This window comes from Antechinus flavipes, chromosome 4 (assembly GCF_016432865.1).
Source record: "Antechinus flavipes isolate AdamAnt ecotype Samford, QLD, Australia chromosome 4, AdamAnt_v2, whole genome shotgun sequence".
Lineage (NCBI taxonomy): Eukaryota > Metazoa > Chordata > Mammalia > Dasyuromorphia > Dasyuridae > Antechinus > Antechinus flavipes.
In genome coordinates, this window is record NC_067401.1 from 419685031 (window position 1) to 419701269 (window position 16239).

Below are 16239 nucleotides of genomic sequence, written 5' to 3' on the forward strand. Positions count from 1 at the left end.
AGATCTAGGCCATGCATCATTTTATTTTGCATTGGACCATGCATCCTCAACTCTATCCTGGTCATTTTCTGCATTTCTTACTTTCCTCCCACTCCAAATATACTTCTACTCCTTGTTCTGAAAACTGTGATTAATCAAAAAAAAATTTACTAAGCATCTACTATGTGCCAGGCACTATGCTAAGCACTGGGATTGCAAAAGGAGACAAAAGACAGTTTATGCTTTCAAAGAACTTACTCTCTAATGGGGAAGACAATATGCTATATATATATATATATATATATATATATATATATATATATATATATATATATGCAAAGTGTCTATATTTAGGACAGAAAAAAAATGATTAATGGAGGGAAGGCACTAAGGTAACTGGGGGCTGGGAAAGCCAACCAGAGCATTTTGTATTTGATCTTGGAGGCAATGGGAGGTCACCAGACCTTAGCTTTAGGAAAATCACTTTAATGACTGAATGGAAAATGGACTGGAATGGGAGGAGATCTGGGATAAGAAATTGCAATTGTGTAAGAGTGAAGTGACAGAGCAGAGAGTGATAATGGTGTCTCAGTAGAGAAGGGGAGAATATTTGAGAGATGTTGCAGAGGTGAACTACCAAGGCCTTAGTAATAGGTTTGTTATGGGGTTGAGAGAGAGTGAGAAGTCTAAGATGACTCCTAAATTGTGAGCCTGAGGGAGTGGGAAGATGATGTTACCCACTATAGTAAGAAGAAAGATAGGAAGGATGCAGGGTTTAGGGGGAAAGATAATTAAGTATTTTATCAAAAGGCAATTGGAGATATGAGACTGGAGATGAACAGAGTGATTGGAATAGGTAAATTTGAAAGTCATCAATTCAGAGATGGAAATTAAATTCATGTGAGCTGATGAGATAATAAGAGAAGCGGGGAAGGGGGGGCAGGACAAAACTCTGAGGGACATGCATATTGCTAATGGATTGCTTTATTGTTCTATTGATCATCTTGATGATTTCTCAGCCCCTGACTCTGGTCCTTGGTCATCATTATCTAGGCAATTATCGCTTCCACTAGAATGGAATTTAGAAAGAGAAGGGACATTTGAAAGAAATATCAGAAGGGAGAAGGAGCAGGAAAAGAACCAAGATTCAGCAATGTGTAAAAGAAAGATGGAAAAATCACTTAGTGATCACTGTTTGTTGGGCATGAGATTTTAGAGATATTTATGTATTCACTGATGAAAGTGTGAAGATTCAATAAAGAATAGCCAAGGAAAATAAGGCCCTTCTAATAATATAATTGATGGAATACTAAATAAAAATAAGGGCAAATGCTGTAAAAATACCTTTTGGATAAATCTGTGAGTTAGTTATAGTTCTGCAGTTGGGGAAACACATTGTATTCTGTCCTGTTTGGGACACAAACAATGAGGAAAGCAAATTTTAATAATAAATTGGATAATACAGTTAAAAAAAAAAGCTGTTGGGAAAGTCATTAAAAATGAAAATCCAGGTGCAAACTGAGGGCAGAAGGAGGCACAGGCCTGAGACCACAAGATGGCCTCTCAGCTCTGTCTTTCACAAATGGCACCTCTGAATTTATAAGCTAAGAACCTGGGTCATAGAGGCCAGTGAGTAAAAATAAATCTTGAACATGCTGGGCCAAATTTTCCAATGGCAATCCCATTTGCTTTGAGCTCTATTTTATATGCCGCAGGTGAACCATAGGGTCACATGAAGAGAGACTAAAAAAATTCAGAGGGTCTCAATGTTAAAAATCCTGCCTTTCATAATTTTAAGCTGGTCACTGATGTTTAAGCATTCATCTCTCAGAGAACTCAAAAATAAGGCATTTCTATAGCAAGCTTAGGAAGGAATTAAGGGAAATAATTATTAATAATTATTAAGTAATAATTAGCTTATTACTCCAGCTAATAAGGGAGTAGCTGGGCAATCAGAATTATAAGCTACTACCATTGTACAAAATCATGGGTTGTCCAAGACTGAGACATTGCTCTCCACTCTGATGACCACATTTACATAAGGGCCTGAATCACTTTTAGAATCCCCTCCAAATCAAAGATTATAAAGTGGTATGAGCTGCCCTATCTGCAGGTTCAAAAAAGGAATTGGATCAAAAGCCTGATGACAGTAGTCTGATGATAATTGTAACAATAATGAAAATAGCTAGCATTTACAATGTTGTAAAGTAGTTTACTTGATCCCTTCAACAATCTTGTGAGAAGAGTAATAACATTGTTCCCAATTTACAGATGAGAAAATTAAGACTGAGGATGATTTAAATAATTTTCTTAGTATATGTCTGAGGCAAGTTTGGAATTTGGGTCTTCATAGCCTCAAATCCAACACTATCAATTGAGCCATATAGGGAAATCTTTTGATGCCATTTTCAGAGACAGAAAGGCTAGTCAGAACTGGCATAACCTAAGATGACTTTTCTTAAATTTGTCAGAGGCCAAGGTCTCTATATCAGGTATATCCTACCTCTGAGAAGGAAAATGCCTAGTCTGGGGAAAAAAAATGTTTTGAGGGTTGGAGGAGTCCAGTTTTTCTCTGGACTATATGATGTAATAAATCATATATGTCCTGACCATGGATTCTTTTTTCTACTGAGACTCCAGTTCTCCTTTTCTATATCCTTTTTATCTGGAGCCTTGAATGTTTCATTTTCTTAACTGATTGACCCCTCCCTATCTGTGACCTCAGAGGAAGAAAAAACAATCAGACATAAGCAGATCCCTCCCTTCCTTATGAAATGCCAGGGCTGCCTTGACCCTGGAACTCCTCTGAAGCATGGAGTAAACATAAAACCTGGGACACCTACAAGAGTTGGTTGCAGCTAAGTGCCAAGTTCAAGGAGCAGGCTTTCACAAAACCAACATAAAATCCTTCCTCCTGCCATGTCCTGAAAATCATGGCTGAAGTCCCCTGGCAATGTCCATAGTTTTGATCCCACCCTTTCCTTCCTCTGCTCTTTCCTGTCTGATTTTGGAGAGGCCATTCTGAACTTCAGTGATTATGGGGTTGGGAATAAAATTGAGTTGCTGTAGTTGCGCAAGTGTCAGTTGCTGCCTGAATCTTGGAGGTAGACTCTACCCTTCACCCTTTCATTATTGCTCCAAGTTCCTTTGGGGGTTTCCCATTATGTTACAAGCCCTTCCTTTAAATGCTTAAATGCACTCAGTGTTTGGTTCTAATGTTTCCAACATTGACTGCTTCATCTCTGTTATAAAGTCCATTTAAATTTCAAGCAAGAGACCCTAATGCTAGGTTAGAAGCTCCAGAAACCAGGTAAAAATTAGTCTAAGGACCCTCCTTTGGAACTGCCAAAACCCTAAGTAAATAAACTGCTCCTGGTTTCTAGATTGCTGGCTTTCCTAGTCCCTAATAGGCGAGACAAATCCTACCCCCACAATCTACCTATCCCAGGCAATAACAAAATTCATCATACATCATATATTCTTTGGGCAAATTCTTGAACCAAGTGAGCCCCACACAGGCTGTGCAAAAAAACCCAGAACTCACTATCTTCCCAAGTTACAATGACCACATGGACTAACTCCTGAAAAACCTTCCAAATCTTACTTGCGTTAGGATGAAGTTTTCTTCATTATGCTACTGAAAATGGCCATTTCCAAGTTTCAAATCATCATCATTCTCTTCCCACTAATTTTTTTTCTGAGTATATCGTGGTCTATTGGCACAAGACTCCCAGAGTTAGCACTGATGCAGTGGCTATTCTCTGCTAAATTTTGAACATTTCATGTTCCTGCCTGCTTCTGACAAAGAACTTCTGTGACTGGTCACTGCCTTTTTCAGAATGCTTTCAGAGAAATTGGCCATGTTTCACCTCACTCCATCCTCTCTGGTCATATTCCTAACTTTCTTAGTCCCCAGACCATCCAATCCAGTTCGAGAAGCATAAAACACGTTAAAGTCAACTCTGCCAGTGTTACTGGATGGGGTGTGTCAACCTATTTCCCATGGCCATACTCACTACCCCTCTCTCTTTCTGGACCAAATACCTTTCCCTGATCACTATTTCTTTATACGTTTTCCTCTTCTCAGAATGTAAGATCCTCAAAGTAGGGAGTATCTTTATTTCTGTATGTGTATCCTCAGTACTTTAAGCACTTAATAGATGCCTTTTTCACTCAACTTTCGAATGTTAGGCTGGAAGGAATCTTAAAACTCAACTGGTCCTATTTATTATTTACTCATAGGAAAGCTGAATTTTAGAGAGGTTAAGTACTTTGACCAAAGTCATAGTGCTCATGACAAAGCCAAAACCAGGACCCAAATTCCCTGCATAATTTTTTCTATATATATGCATATACCTGATTTCTACCCTATTCTAAAGTTTTAGATGGTATAGAAAAACACTTGAAAATGGTCAACAGTTACCTATCTTTTTTTTATAAATAAGGGGATGACTATTAAATATTTTCCAGGGTCAAAAGTCAATGCTATCATGGATAAAAAGAAGGGAATGTTATTAGATACTTTGGGCATTGGGGATTCCCATTTTTTCAAAGGATAATTAAATAAAGCTTCATTGAACCATTTATATACTGGGAGTTCATGCAAAGAACTTGGCTAGCTGCAAGAATGGGAAGACATATTATTTAGAAGACTATAATTAGTTTGAGACTTTGTGCAATACAAATCTCCAAGCAATCATCTGTCCATAATGTAGCACTGATGTGGTAGCACGTGTTATTTAAAATCCCACATGTGTGTGGTTGTTTCTGTTAGGATTGCTATCCATCCTGGTTTGAGTAAAACCAGTCCAAATTTGAGATTCTTTTAGAGTTGCCACGAAAATAAACATGAACGTGTTATTTTGCATATGTTGACATATTACTTGGTACTCCAATCAAGAAGCATTTATTGTCTGCTTCTCTAGCTAATTCCTTTGTGTCTGTTTTGCCTAGAATGTAAGCATGCTGGGAACATGCTTCCACACCTTCTGCATCTACTCTATCTTCAACTGCCTCAAAATTCTTTCACAGTATTCACACATTTATAAGGATGTCACAGTGGGCAAAGTGTCAGGAAGATCTCTCTTTCTAAGGTCAAATATGGTCTCAAATACTTACTAGCTGTGTGACTTTTAAAAATCACTTAATCCCATTTGCCTCAGTTTCCTCATCTGTAAAATGAGTTGGAGAAGGAAATGGCAAACTCCTTTGCTATCTTTGCCAAGAAATTCCAGGTAAGATTACTTAGAGCAGGACAAGACTGATACAAGTCAACAATAATAACAAAATCAAACCATGAATATGTGGAATGCATGTAAAGACAGTGAGGAGACTGTGAGGAGACAAGAAACCAGATCAAATGAGGGGATGGCAAAAGACTTAGTGATGTTCATCCCAGAAACAAGAAGAGTCAGGAAGGATGTGACAAATATGTAAGCACTTAGATGGTGAGAGGAATAGTCATGGAGTTAGAAAGACATAGTTTGCTTCTTGCTTCAGATATTTATTAGTTGTATGAGGCTGGGTAAGTCACTGAATCTCTCTCCGCTTCAGCTTTCATATCTATAAAATAAAGATTTCTTCCTTCCCCAGGAAATTAATCACTGGGAAATTACATTTTGCTGCATCTCCTCAGTATCTTACATCTCTCTGCCCTTTTGTAGATCCTTTGATTTGGAGAGAGAATCTTTATGTAAAAAGTGTCTTCCTGTTTCCCGTCATCCTGCTCTATCATGTCCCCACAGGGGATTCCTTATTAGTAATGCAAAGATAGTTTTTGACCCCAGTAAACTCACAGGTAAACATTAAGATATGTACAAGGTGTCCAAAGAATAGAAGCTGATTTAAGAAGGGAAGACATAGTCAGGGGTGAGGGGAGGAGTGAGGACTTGCACTGAGCAGAGCCTTATAGGAATGCTACTGCATCCATCAATCCAGAGTTCTCCTAATCAGACATGATTTTTGGCTATTCTAAGCCTTCAAAACACTTTGCTCATATCTCTTCTAAGAACTTAGAATATTCTATTTTGTCTTATAGTCAGTTGTCCATGTCTCATATTTTCCTTCACAGATTGCTAACTTTCATATAGCAAGCATATAGTCAAGAAAATTTACAAAATCAACTCAGTTTTTAAATCTAATAGATATCTCACTTTAAGAAGGAACATTAATGTTTCTAAAACTGTCCAAATCCATTTGAACCATATTTAGTAAAAAACAAACATTTTGAATTTTTATTTCATGATTTCTTTCTAAGTGTTAGCTGAAATATTTTCTACCAATAAGAAATTTCATAGTGACCATTTCTCCCTAAAAATACCCCAAATTCATTTTCATTAACCACTGTTTCTAAACTGTCTGCATCCCCCTGAGTAATTTGGCAATTTCCCTATGTGACCAAATTTCTAGAGTAACTAGACTCAAGATTCTGGTGTTTTTACTTATTCTAAACATTTTTGTTCTGATTTACAGATAAAGATACCTCGGTCTGCTAGATATACTACTCAAATAACTGGTAATCCAGAGAACAGAGGTCAGAGGCCTACTGAATTCAAGTGCCTTCCATGAAATTACAAATCACTAATAAAATAAATCAGGAAATTTAGGAATGTTTAGAACCCAAAAATAAAGATCAAAAAAAGGAAGGAAATACCTGACCATTCCAGAGAAAAATAAAGTCATCCAGATGGGTGTATGTATATCAACAACCTAGACAAAACAAAACAAAAAAAATTCATTGTTTACCTTGAGCCAGACCTTTTCATTTCTGTCTAGTTGTATTTCAGGCTGTTTTCTTTGTCCTTCACTAGTTATACAGGGAAACCAACCAGCAAGAAAACGATCTTCTAGTGACTTGGGATGCTGGGATTTGCAAACCTGAAAAAATGGAGAAAGAAAGATTTTTGATTAGGAATAAACTATGTGAACCAAGGTACAAAAGCATACAGAAATAGATAAATGAACAAATAAGTAAACAAATAAAAAAAATTGTAGTAGCTTCTAAATCCTTCAGACTGTCAGTTTGAAACTAAAGAGTTACTGAGCTTGTTTAGCTTAGAAAATCAAAAACTCCCAGACAGTTATGGAAGGGACCTCAGAAGGCATCTATTCCAATTCAAAAAATTGTTTCCCAACCTCTTCTTGAAGCTCTCCTAGGACAAGGAATCAGGACAGAAAGTTTCTTTTCTTTCTGAAACTGCCCATCCCACTTGGAGAGAGCTCAAGGGCAGGATAGTTATTTTTTCCCTCCTTTAACTTACTCTGGAATCTTTATCTCTGCTACTTCCATCCTCTGTTTCAAGTTCTGTCCCCTGGAACATAAATTTGATCTATCTCCCTCAAGGCAAATTCTAATTTTAAAGTAGGGAATGGGAAATAGGGAGTATTCTAATTCTTCAATTTCTTCAAATTCTAAAGAATTCTATCTCCCTTCTTACTCTTTTATTCTTTGGGTTCAGTTCAATTGTTTTCAGTTATGTCTGACTTTTTGTAACCCCATTTGGATTTTTTTTTTTTTTGGCAAAGATACTGTAGTGTCATTTCCTTCTCTCATTCAAGGAATTGAGGCAAACAGGATTAAATGACTTTCCCAAAATCACATAGTTAGTAAGTATCTGAAATTGTATTTGAACTCAGGAAAAGGACTCTTCCTAACTCCAGGTCAGCATTTACCCGCTGCATCATTTGACTGTCCTTCTTGGATTAACCATGTCTACTCTCTTCAACTAATCTCTGTTCACTGTGGCTTTGAGTTCTGTCACTAATCAGGTTGTTCTTTGCCTTTAAATATATTCAACTTTGTGAGCATTTTTTCATTTGCTTTAGTTTAATTTTTCTTTCCATAAAATGTGGTAATAAGAATTAAATCTACCATTCTGCCCAATTCCTGTCCTTCTGTATGGATAGAAGGAAACTGAGGGGGCCCCTCAGCAGCAGCCAGCCACTAGTGATGTCTTACCTTCAATAGGGAAATTCAATTTCTCTTCCATATTCAAATGCTACTTTGGACAGAGCAGAATCATTTATCTACCAAGCCAACTTGCAATGGACACAATGATAATACCTGTGATACGCCCCGGTGGGGTTGTGCTTTGTGGATATTTAGAACAGTTTACAAACTATAAAACATTTCATAAGTTCCAGTTATTGTTATTATGAGTATTTTCTCATAGAGTAAAGAAAATATTCTACCTACAAAAAGTTCCATAGTGACCATTTCCCCCTAGACATATATACATATAAACCATGACAGCTAAAAGACCAGAGCACTGGAGCTGGAGTCGGGAAGAACTGAATTGAAATCTAGTCTCAGCACTTACTGGGCAAGTTATTTTACTTCTGCCTGCTTTTATTTCCTCATATCTGTAAAATGGAAGATGGAGAGAATAATACTCCCTACTTCCCAGAATTACCATGAGGAAAAAAGGAAATAATATTTGTAAAACATTATATAAATAGTAGCTAATATTACTATTAATAGTAATTTCCTTACCAAGAGGTAAACATCACTTTGGGGCTAAAATTGAATCATCCTTTTATATTAAATGTTTCCTGGAGAAGTAGTTCAGAAAAGAAGTCAGAGGAAGGATTCATTCCCAGTTTGTTTTCCAGGAAGAATTATCACAGAAGTAACCACAGAATCTCGTAGTTGGGACATCAGAGAGCATTTAGTCCAACCAGTTTGGACAAAAATCACACACACACACACACACACACACACACACACACACACACACAATCTCCAACAAACTGTCAAACAGCATTTGCTTAAAGACCTCTAGTGAGAAGAAATTTACTACTCTAAGGTATCTTAGACCCTATTCTACAAAAGCTTTTCTAATGACCTATCATAATTCTTGAAAAAGTCTTAATTAATAAGATACTTCCTTCCCTTAGGTCATAAGTATCTTAAATTATGTTCTTGAAAACCAATACATTATCAGGTTCAGAGGAATGATTATTTAATAGTGAAATCTGGAGTATCCCACTACAAAGTATGGGTAAAGATTTGGTGACAGAAAGCTATGTTTTGGGCCTCAAATCATCACACATCTTATTTGTAAGATCAGCTACAGACCCATTTGGAAATGAATCTAATTGTTAGGAAACATGGGGGTTAAATCTGTTCTTTTGAAACATCTACCCATTGCTTCTGGTTCTGTCCTCCAAGATTCTACATCACCAATCAGATTCCTCTTTTATGAACTAGCCCTTCAAATCCATTAACTACTCTGAGCTCTGAAAAGGATAAAGTGCATGATAGTATCAATCCAGAATTGCTCCAGCCATTCTCTTTTAAATCCTTTGCCCCAATAATTTGTCTCAGCAACTGAGAGAGTAATGATTCCATCTTTCCTAAGAATGGAGCCCAATTCAAATTCAATAGCTGTTTTGACAATTGATTCTTCTAAATGCACAACTTGACCTAGTCATCAGAAGTAAATCTTCCTTTTTTTCTTAGCAAGACAGACAAATCACAAATCTGATCTGACAAAGAAGGTGTGTGATGATTTGAAAGGCACCAAACATAGCTTTCTATCAGCAAATTCTTACCTGTACTCTGTAGTGAAATATTCCAGATTTCACTATTAAATAATCATTCCTCTGTACCTGACGATGTATTGATTTTCAAGAACATACACCTGATTTAAGAGAAGGAAGTATCTTATCAGTTAAGACTTTTTCAAGGATTATGATAGGTCATTAGAGAAGCTTTTGCAGAATAGGTATATACTACAATAGGTGGAATAAAGACATTCAGGAGAAAGGAAAATGGGTACAAAAATATCAAAGATAGAGTTCAACTAATTTGCTTACTCTACTTATAGGACTAGACTTACCTTGGAAAGAGGTTCCCCAGTCACCAAAGAAATAGGGCACATCTTATTGTCCTGATGAGATGTATAGGCTTGAGTGGCCCATTGATCCAAGTATCCTTTGGGAGTATAGAGGCCACAGTCTAGGATGCTGTTCATCTTTTCAAAAGGCTCACATATCCCATCTCCCTCATAGATGTAGCATAGGCTGGGCTCCCCTGTCAAGATATGTGGTATTAGAAACAGAAGATCTGAACACTTTCTATGGAAAACAAATAGGAAATGGGTGACCAGCACCATAGAAAGAGTCTACTTTGATGTGATGCCAAACACAACTTAAAAAGATTTTTCAAGACTAGCTTTACAAAGATAAGATGGTGGTATGATGGTTAGTGAGTCAGATCTGGAGTAGGAAAGACCTGAATTCATTTCTTATCTAGCTGTGTGACAATCTCTGCCTCAGTTTTTCCAACTGTAAAATGAGTATAATACCATTTGCCTCCCCTAGGTTGTTAAAAGGAAAAAGTAAGATATATCTGCAAAATACTTTGTAAATCTTAAAGTGCCATATAAATGGTAGCTACTATTATAAGTCCTAGAGATGATTAATAATTTCTCTTGAATTAAATTGATTTCAACCCATTAATCATACTAGACACCATACTTATAATTTAGGTAGTGATGATACCTATTATTTAACCTAGAAGCCAAATAATTAAGCTTCCTTTGATTAGTTAGTTGAAAGATGTATATATGGAACCCATGCAGCTATTCAGGCATTCATTTTCTATAACTATTTGCAAGTATACCCCATATGACATTGTCTCAAATGACAAGAGTTTGCTGTAATGTCATAATTTCATTATAACCAAGACATACTCTGAAGTTGGACCCTAGATTGCAAATTAGCCTAGCCCTGGAACCCAATTTGAGTGATTGTCTTTTGGGGGGAAGTTACATACTTTATAGAATTAAACCCTTTGGGAGAACCAGCCAGTATTATTAATAGAAGCACCACTCAAAGAAAAAAAAAGGCATAAGGCAATAAATGAATCACTCATCCAACTGCTTTTGGGAAAACAAACAGAAAAAAAATACTGAGATGTTTTAAAATTCATAGCCTATCTATTATGAGTAAAAAATCATAGTCCCATTGGTGATAACTTCCATTAGATTTCTGAAAAGCTGAGGGTAAAGGAGATATAACTCATGAACTCCATGGACTATCAATTTAATCAAGTAACTGAAATAAGTACTGCTATTTAGATCAAATATATAACATAATCTCTAATTCACTGTTCAGAACAATTCTATTAGTTAGGTGTTATTATTAAACCCATTTTATAGAAGAGGAAACTAAGACTCAGGATTATTAGTAAGTATGATGATGAGAAGGAAGAGAAGGAGAATGATAACTAGCATTTATATTAGTGCCTACTATGTGGCAGGCACTATGTTAATGACTTTATAAATACCTCATGTTATCTTCATAACTTGGGGAATCTATTATTTCCCCATTTTACTACCTCAACTATCTTCCTACCACATTCTAAATTTTATACTAGTGTTCAGTATTTTTCCATTGTTATTTTTAAGGAGACAAAGACATATTTTCCTCAATTGAGGAAAGTGTTAAACACACACACACACACACACACACACACACACACACACACACACCAGGCTTGTTTCCATTTTTCTTTGCTTTTGAAAGATGAAGCAGTATGTTCATTAAAAAAGGTTTCTTTTTTCTTTTTTCTTTTTCCCTCTAGAACGGGGAAAGGGGTTGTTGAGGAGGAGAGTTGTTAAAAGATTCTTTTTAAAAAGGGAAAAAATGAGGATAAGGAGCACTTTTTAAAAACACAAAGAAGAAACCAGAAGAAAGCCAGAAGAAAAATAGGCAAGCAGGAAAATTATATGTTGGATATTTTCTATTCATAAAAGAAAAAAAGAGCTAAAAATAAGAGCTTGTGTATATAAAGTTCTCTTTGTTGAACTTTGTACATGGAAATGCTCTTTTTATTTAGTATTTAAGTTCAGAATTAAAGAAAATAAAGACTTAAAAAGGATGAAACATGACAAAGTAGATAATTTACTGGTTCAGAAGATCTGAGTTTAAACCCTCTCTCTGACATATATTGTTTGTATAAGTGTGATTTGCTCATTTTCAAGGTGGCAATGTTCATACAATCCTGTGCAAAGGGGCTCTAACAATGACTTTGGATCTCAGAATAACTCAAGAACACATTCTTTATCCACAAGATGATCTGGACAGATTGGGGATTTCCTGGAGCTGGAGAATTTTCTCAGTGTTGTTTTTGCACTGCCTGGTGTGTGTACTCAGGTGGAAACTGGATCATAATCATTCTGTATGCTCCAAGTGGGTAGAAGGGGAAAGACTGGTAGCTTACACAAGAATGGAAGAGAATGAAGCAGAGGAATGATGTTATGTGGGAGATAAGGCTTCCAACTAGCTCTCAAGGAAGATGGCTTTGACTCATCACCCTACTCTCAGATTGGTTGATCACACCAATTTGGATTAAATCATGGCCTTTGAGGAAGTCATTGAACCCAGTGGGTGATGAGTGTCTCAACCAATTAAATCATAGGTCCAGTATAAAGAAATCAAAACAAATTTCAAAAAAGAACTTGAACTTTTCAGTGCTTTTAGACAAAAATTTGATCGCCTCATCCTAGTTCCAGCTCTGTTTCATTTTACCTAGTATTTTGAGATAGAGCAAAATGGGACTTTATCCTGCATTCTTTTTAAAACATTAGACTTGACTGTGAATTTTACTATTTACTGTAAAAAGTAACTTTGAGAAGCTACAGAATCTGCTTCCCTAGAAGACTTTAAACAGTATTATTTAGTATTAATAATAATGTTGTTATTATTATTATATTATTACTCTTAGATTTTGAATGCTGGATAAATCTAACTAGCGAAATGTAATGAGTAAAATATATTACCATATTCTTAGGTTCAAAAATCAAAACTTGACTAAATAGTAAATATAAAAAGTTCATATAAAAAGACCTATTGAAAATGACTTCTTAGGATAATAGTGTGGTATATGGGTGCCTTAGAAATTAAGGAAATCCTAGGCTGAATGGATGGAAGTCCAAAACTCAGAACCAAGGAAATGAGGTTTCCCCTCTATTCAGATGTGGTCAGTCCACTTTTAACTGGTTACTTCTAGCACACAATTTAGGAGAGACATTGACAAATAATAGTCAATATTTCAGATTCATAACTCTAAGGTTTATAAAGCAAATACTTCACAAGAACTGAGCAGCAGAGGATGTTTAATGCACTTGATAAGGTCAAGGTGAGAGGATTCAAAATCATTTCATCTAAAAAAGATCTGAGAGGCCTGTATGTGCATGGGATGGGTAGGTGAGAAGGGAAGAACTAATTAGTCAGAAGATAAGATTTAGAGGAAAACATAATAGCTGTCTTGAAATATTTGAAGGACTATCAATTTGCATAATGCATGATATGTACATAGCAAGTACCATAGAAGTGTTAGTCATTAGTCTTTAATGATAATAATAAGTTTTACTTGAAATAGATGACATTTATTTTGTATACCTCCAGAGAACAGAACAAGGACAAAATATTGGGAGCAAAAGGAAGAAAATATCTGTTCATATTAGTTTTCCAAACCCTTTACAGTTTTTTTTAATGGAATATAATGTCTTTGAAAATGGTGAACTTAAGTCCCTTCCAGTTAGAAATCTATAATCTTAGGATCTCAGCAAGGTGACACACAGTTGATAGAGCTTTGGATCTGAAGTCAGGAAGACCCAAATGAACATACTGCCTCAAATACTAACTATATCATCTTGAGCAAGTGACAACTTCTACTTCAGTTTCCTCATCTATTAAATAGGAAAAATAATATCTACAGCTGAGGCTTAATTTAGGGATAAAATAAGATTCTGTAAAATTGGTTTTTTTCAAACCTTAAAGTACTATAATTTTTATTTATTATATATATTATTGTTTTCTTCTCCCAAGTCTTGTAGATCAATGTCTACGCTGTATCATGGGTCTCTCCCCTTCTCTCCACTCATACCCTAGTTCTGTCTTTGATCATTTCTCATTTAAACTATTTCAAAAGCACCCTAAATGGTTTCTTTGCCTTAATTCTCCTTTCTAAATCATCTTCTACACAGCAGCTAAATGGTATTACTAAAACATAAGTCTAACTCCCCTGAGCAAGAAGCATCCCTATTGTCCCTAGGATGTAATACAAAAATATGGCATCAGCCTATCTTTCTTGACTTCTCATTATAAATTGATTTACTTACTAATTCCTGCATAGGTTTTCCATCTCCATGCCTTTCCACACAGACTGTCCCCCATGCTTAGAAAGCTCTCCCTCCTTTCCTCTTTAATTTAGATTCTATAGTTCCAGGTAAGGTTTAGCTCACAGAATTGAATATTAGAATCACAGATTTAGATCCAAAAGCTGTTTAGATTCTTAGAAGCCATCTCACTCAATTCATTCATTTGATAGATGAGAAAATGAGGAAATTAAAGGATTTGTAAGAATACACAGTAATCTGTAAGTGGCAAGGCTGAGATCAAAACACAGGTTCTCTTGACTCAAAATCTAGACTTCCTTTCAATGAACCATTCTCATTGACATCTATTCCATGAGGTCTTTCACCATTCAGCCAGTTGTTTGGGTGTCCCATTCCCAAATACTTGTTTTCTTTCATATATATATATATATATATATATATATATATATATATATATATATATATATATATGTATGTATGTATGTATGTATGTATATTGCTTTTATTGATCTGTGTATATGCTATTTCCCTTCAAACATGATGTAAACTCTCTGTAAAGACAGGGAATATTCCATTTTTGGTCTCCATATTCCTGGCACATGACTCAGTTCTTGTACCATGGAAGTCACACAATAATTGAATTGAACATCCCAGACAACCACTCATCAGGAAAACTGTAGAGAATATTCCTGAATTAAACCAAAGGTTGGACTTAACTGTTGTGGCGGGGGGAGGGTGGTAGTGGTTGTGTCAATTTAATCTTGCCCAATTCTCTATGATCCCATTTGGAGTTTTATTTTCAAAGATACTAGAGTGTTTTCTATTTTTAACTCATTTTAGGAAATTAGGCAAACAGGATTAAGTGACTTGCCTCGTATATAGCTACTAAGTATTGGAGGCCACATTTCAACTCAGAAGGGGAAATCTTCCTGACTCCAGGCTCAATACTCTATCTACTGCAGCAGATGTACTTTATTTCTTTACTGAAGTTCTGCATTTCTATACGCTAAAGATCTAAGCTTTTAGAAAGAAAGGTCATATCAAACATATATTTTGTACAATAAACAATGTGTGTCTAATGTCTATGAAGTAAATTAATACTAAATGAAAATTATGTTCAAGTTTCCTTTCTAGTTTTGATTTTTGTCATACTCAAATATAATAATACTGCCATAAACAAAATGGATGAATATTTATGCTCCTCCTCAATGAATGGCTAATAGTAACAAGAATGAAAAAAAAAAAGGATTCATTTTCACTGACAAAAAACAAACAAACAAACAAAAAAATAGATCCAAAAACACCCCTGAGGAAAATGTTCTAAACTTACCTACACAGTTGAAACCTTTTTCCTTCTCACATTTTCTAGAGCAACCATCTCCATCAAGCAAATCTCCATCATCACATTCTTCTCCCAGATTCCTAAGAGAAATGGAATGAGAAATGATGACTTTGGTCTTTGTTGTGAAACAAGTTAAAATATATTGCTTGTTCAATTATGGCAACATTATCCAATTTAACTTAAATTAAAATAAACTAATGAAATAATTATTTGTTTCTTAAAACAGTTTGTATAAATCAACAAAACTTCCATAAATTTTTAAAATATTTGTTGTATTTAAATAAGATAAGTAAGAATCAGGAGACCTTGGTTATAGGTTTATACATGTCACTAAGCTCAGTGACTATGAGCAAGTCATGTTACCATTTTGTCTTCATTTTCCTCATTTGAGAGAGGAGGAATTTGGATTAGTTACTAAGCTCCTTTCCAACTTCAACATATTTATTATCTATACTATTTGAGGAAGAAGAGACTTCAGAGAATCGAGATTTAAAGCTTAATGGGACCTGAGAGGTCACTTAACCCAATTTCTTAATTTTACATACAAGTAAACTAAGATCCAGAGAGGTTAAATAGTTTATCACACAGTTCATAAAAGCCTAGCATTTAAGAATTAGAAAGTAGCTCAGTGGCAATCCAGGAAGAAATTCCCACTGAAACATAATTATCTATGCCAATACCATAATCCTAATTCCAAACCTAACCTTTAATCCTAAATCTAAATCCCATCTAGTCTCTGCTAAAAGATCTCCATGAAAAGGGAACCCACCACTTTTTGAGACAAACACAGGG

At 35.5% G+C, this 16239-nt stretch overlaps 1 protein-coding gene across 1 annotated transcript in view; it reads right to left on the reverse strand.

The window, feature by feature from the left end:
- Nucleotides 1-16239, reverse strand: part of PAPPA2 (pappalysin 2) — a 385692-nt gene that overhangs the window by 203482 nt on the left and 165971 nt on the right. The window contains exons 9-11 of the mRNA XM_051998898.1: nucleotides 15436-15527; nucleotides 9819-10012; nucleotides 6724-6855 (exon numbers count right to left, since the gene is read on the reverse strand). Of these exons, the coding sequence (XP_051854858.1) occupies nucleotides 6724-6855; nucleotides 9819-10012; nucleotides 15436-15527 (418 nt within the window). The remainder of the gene's footprint in view (nucleotides 1-6723; nucleotides 6856-9818; nucleotides 10013-15435; nucleotides 15528-16239) is intronic.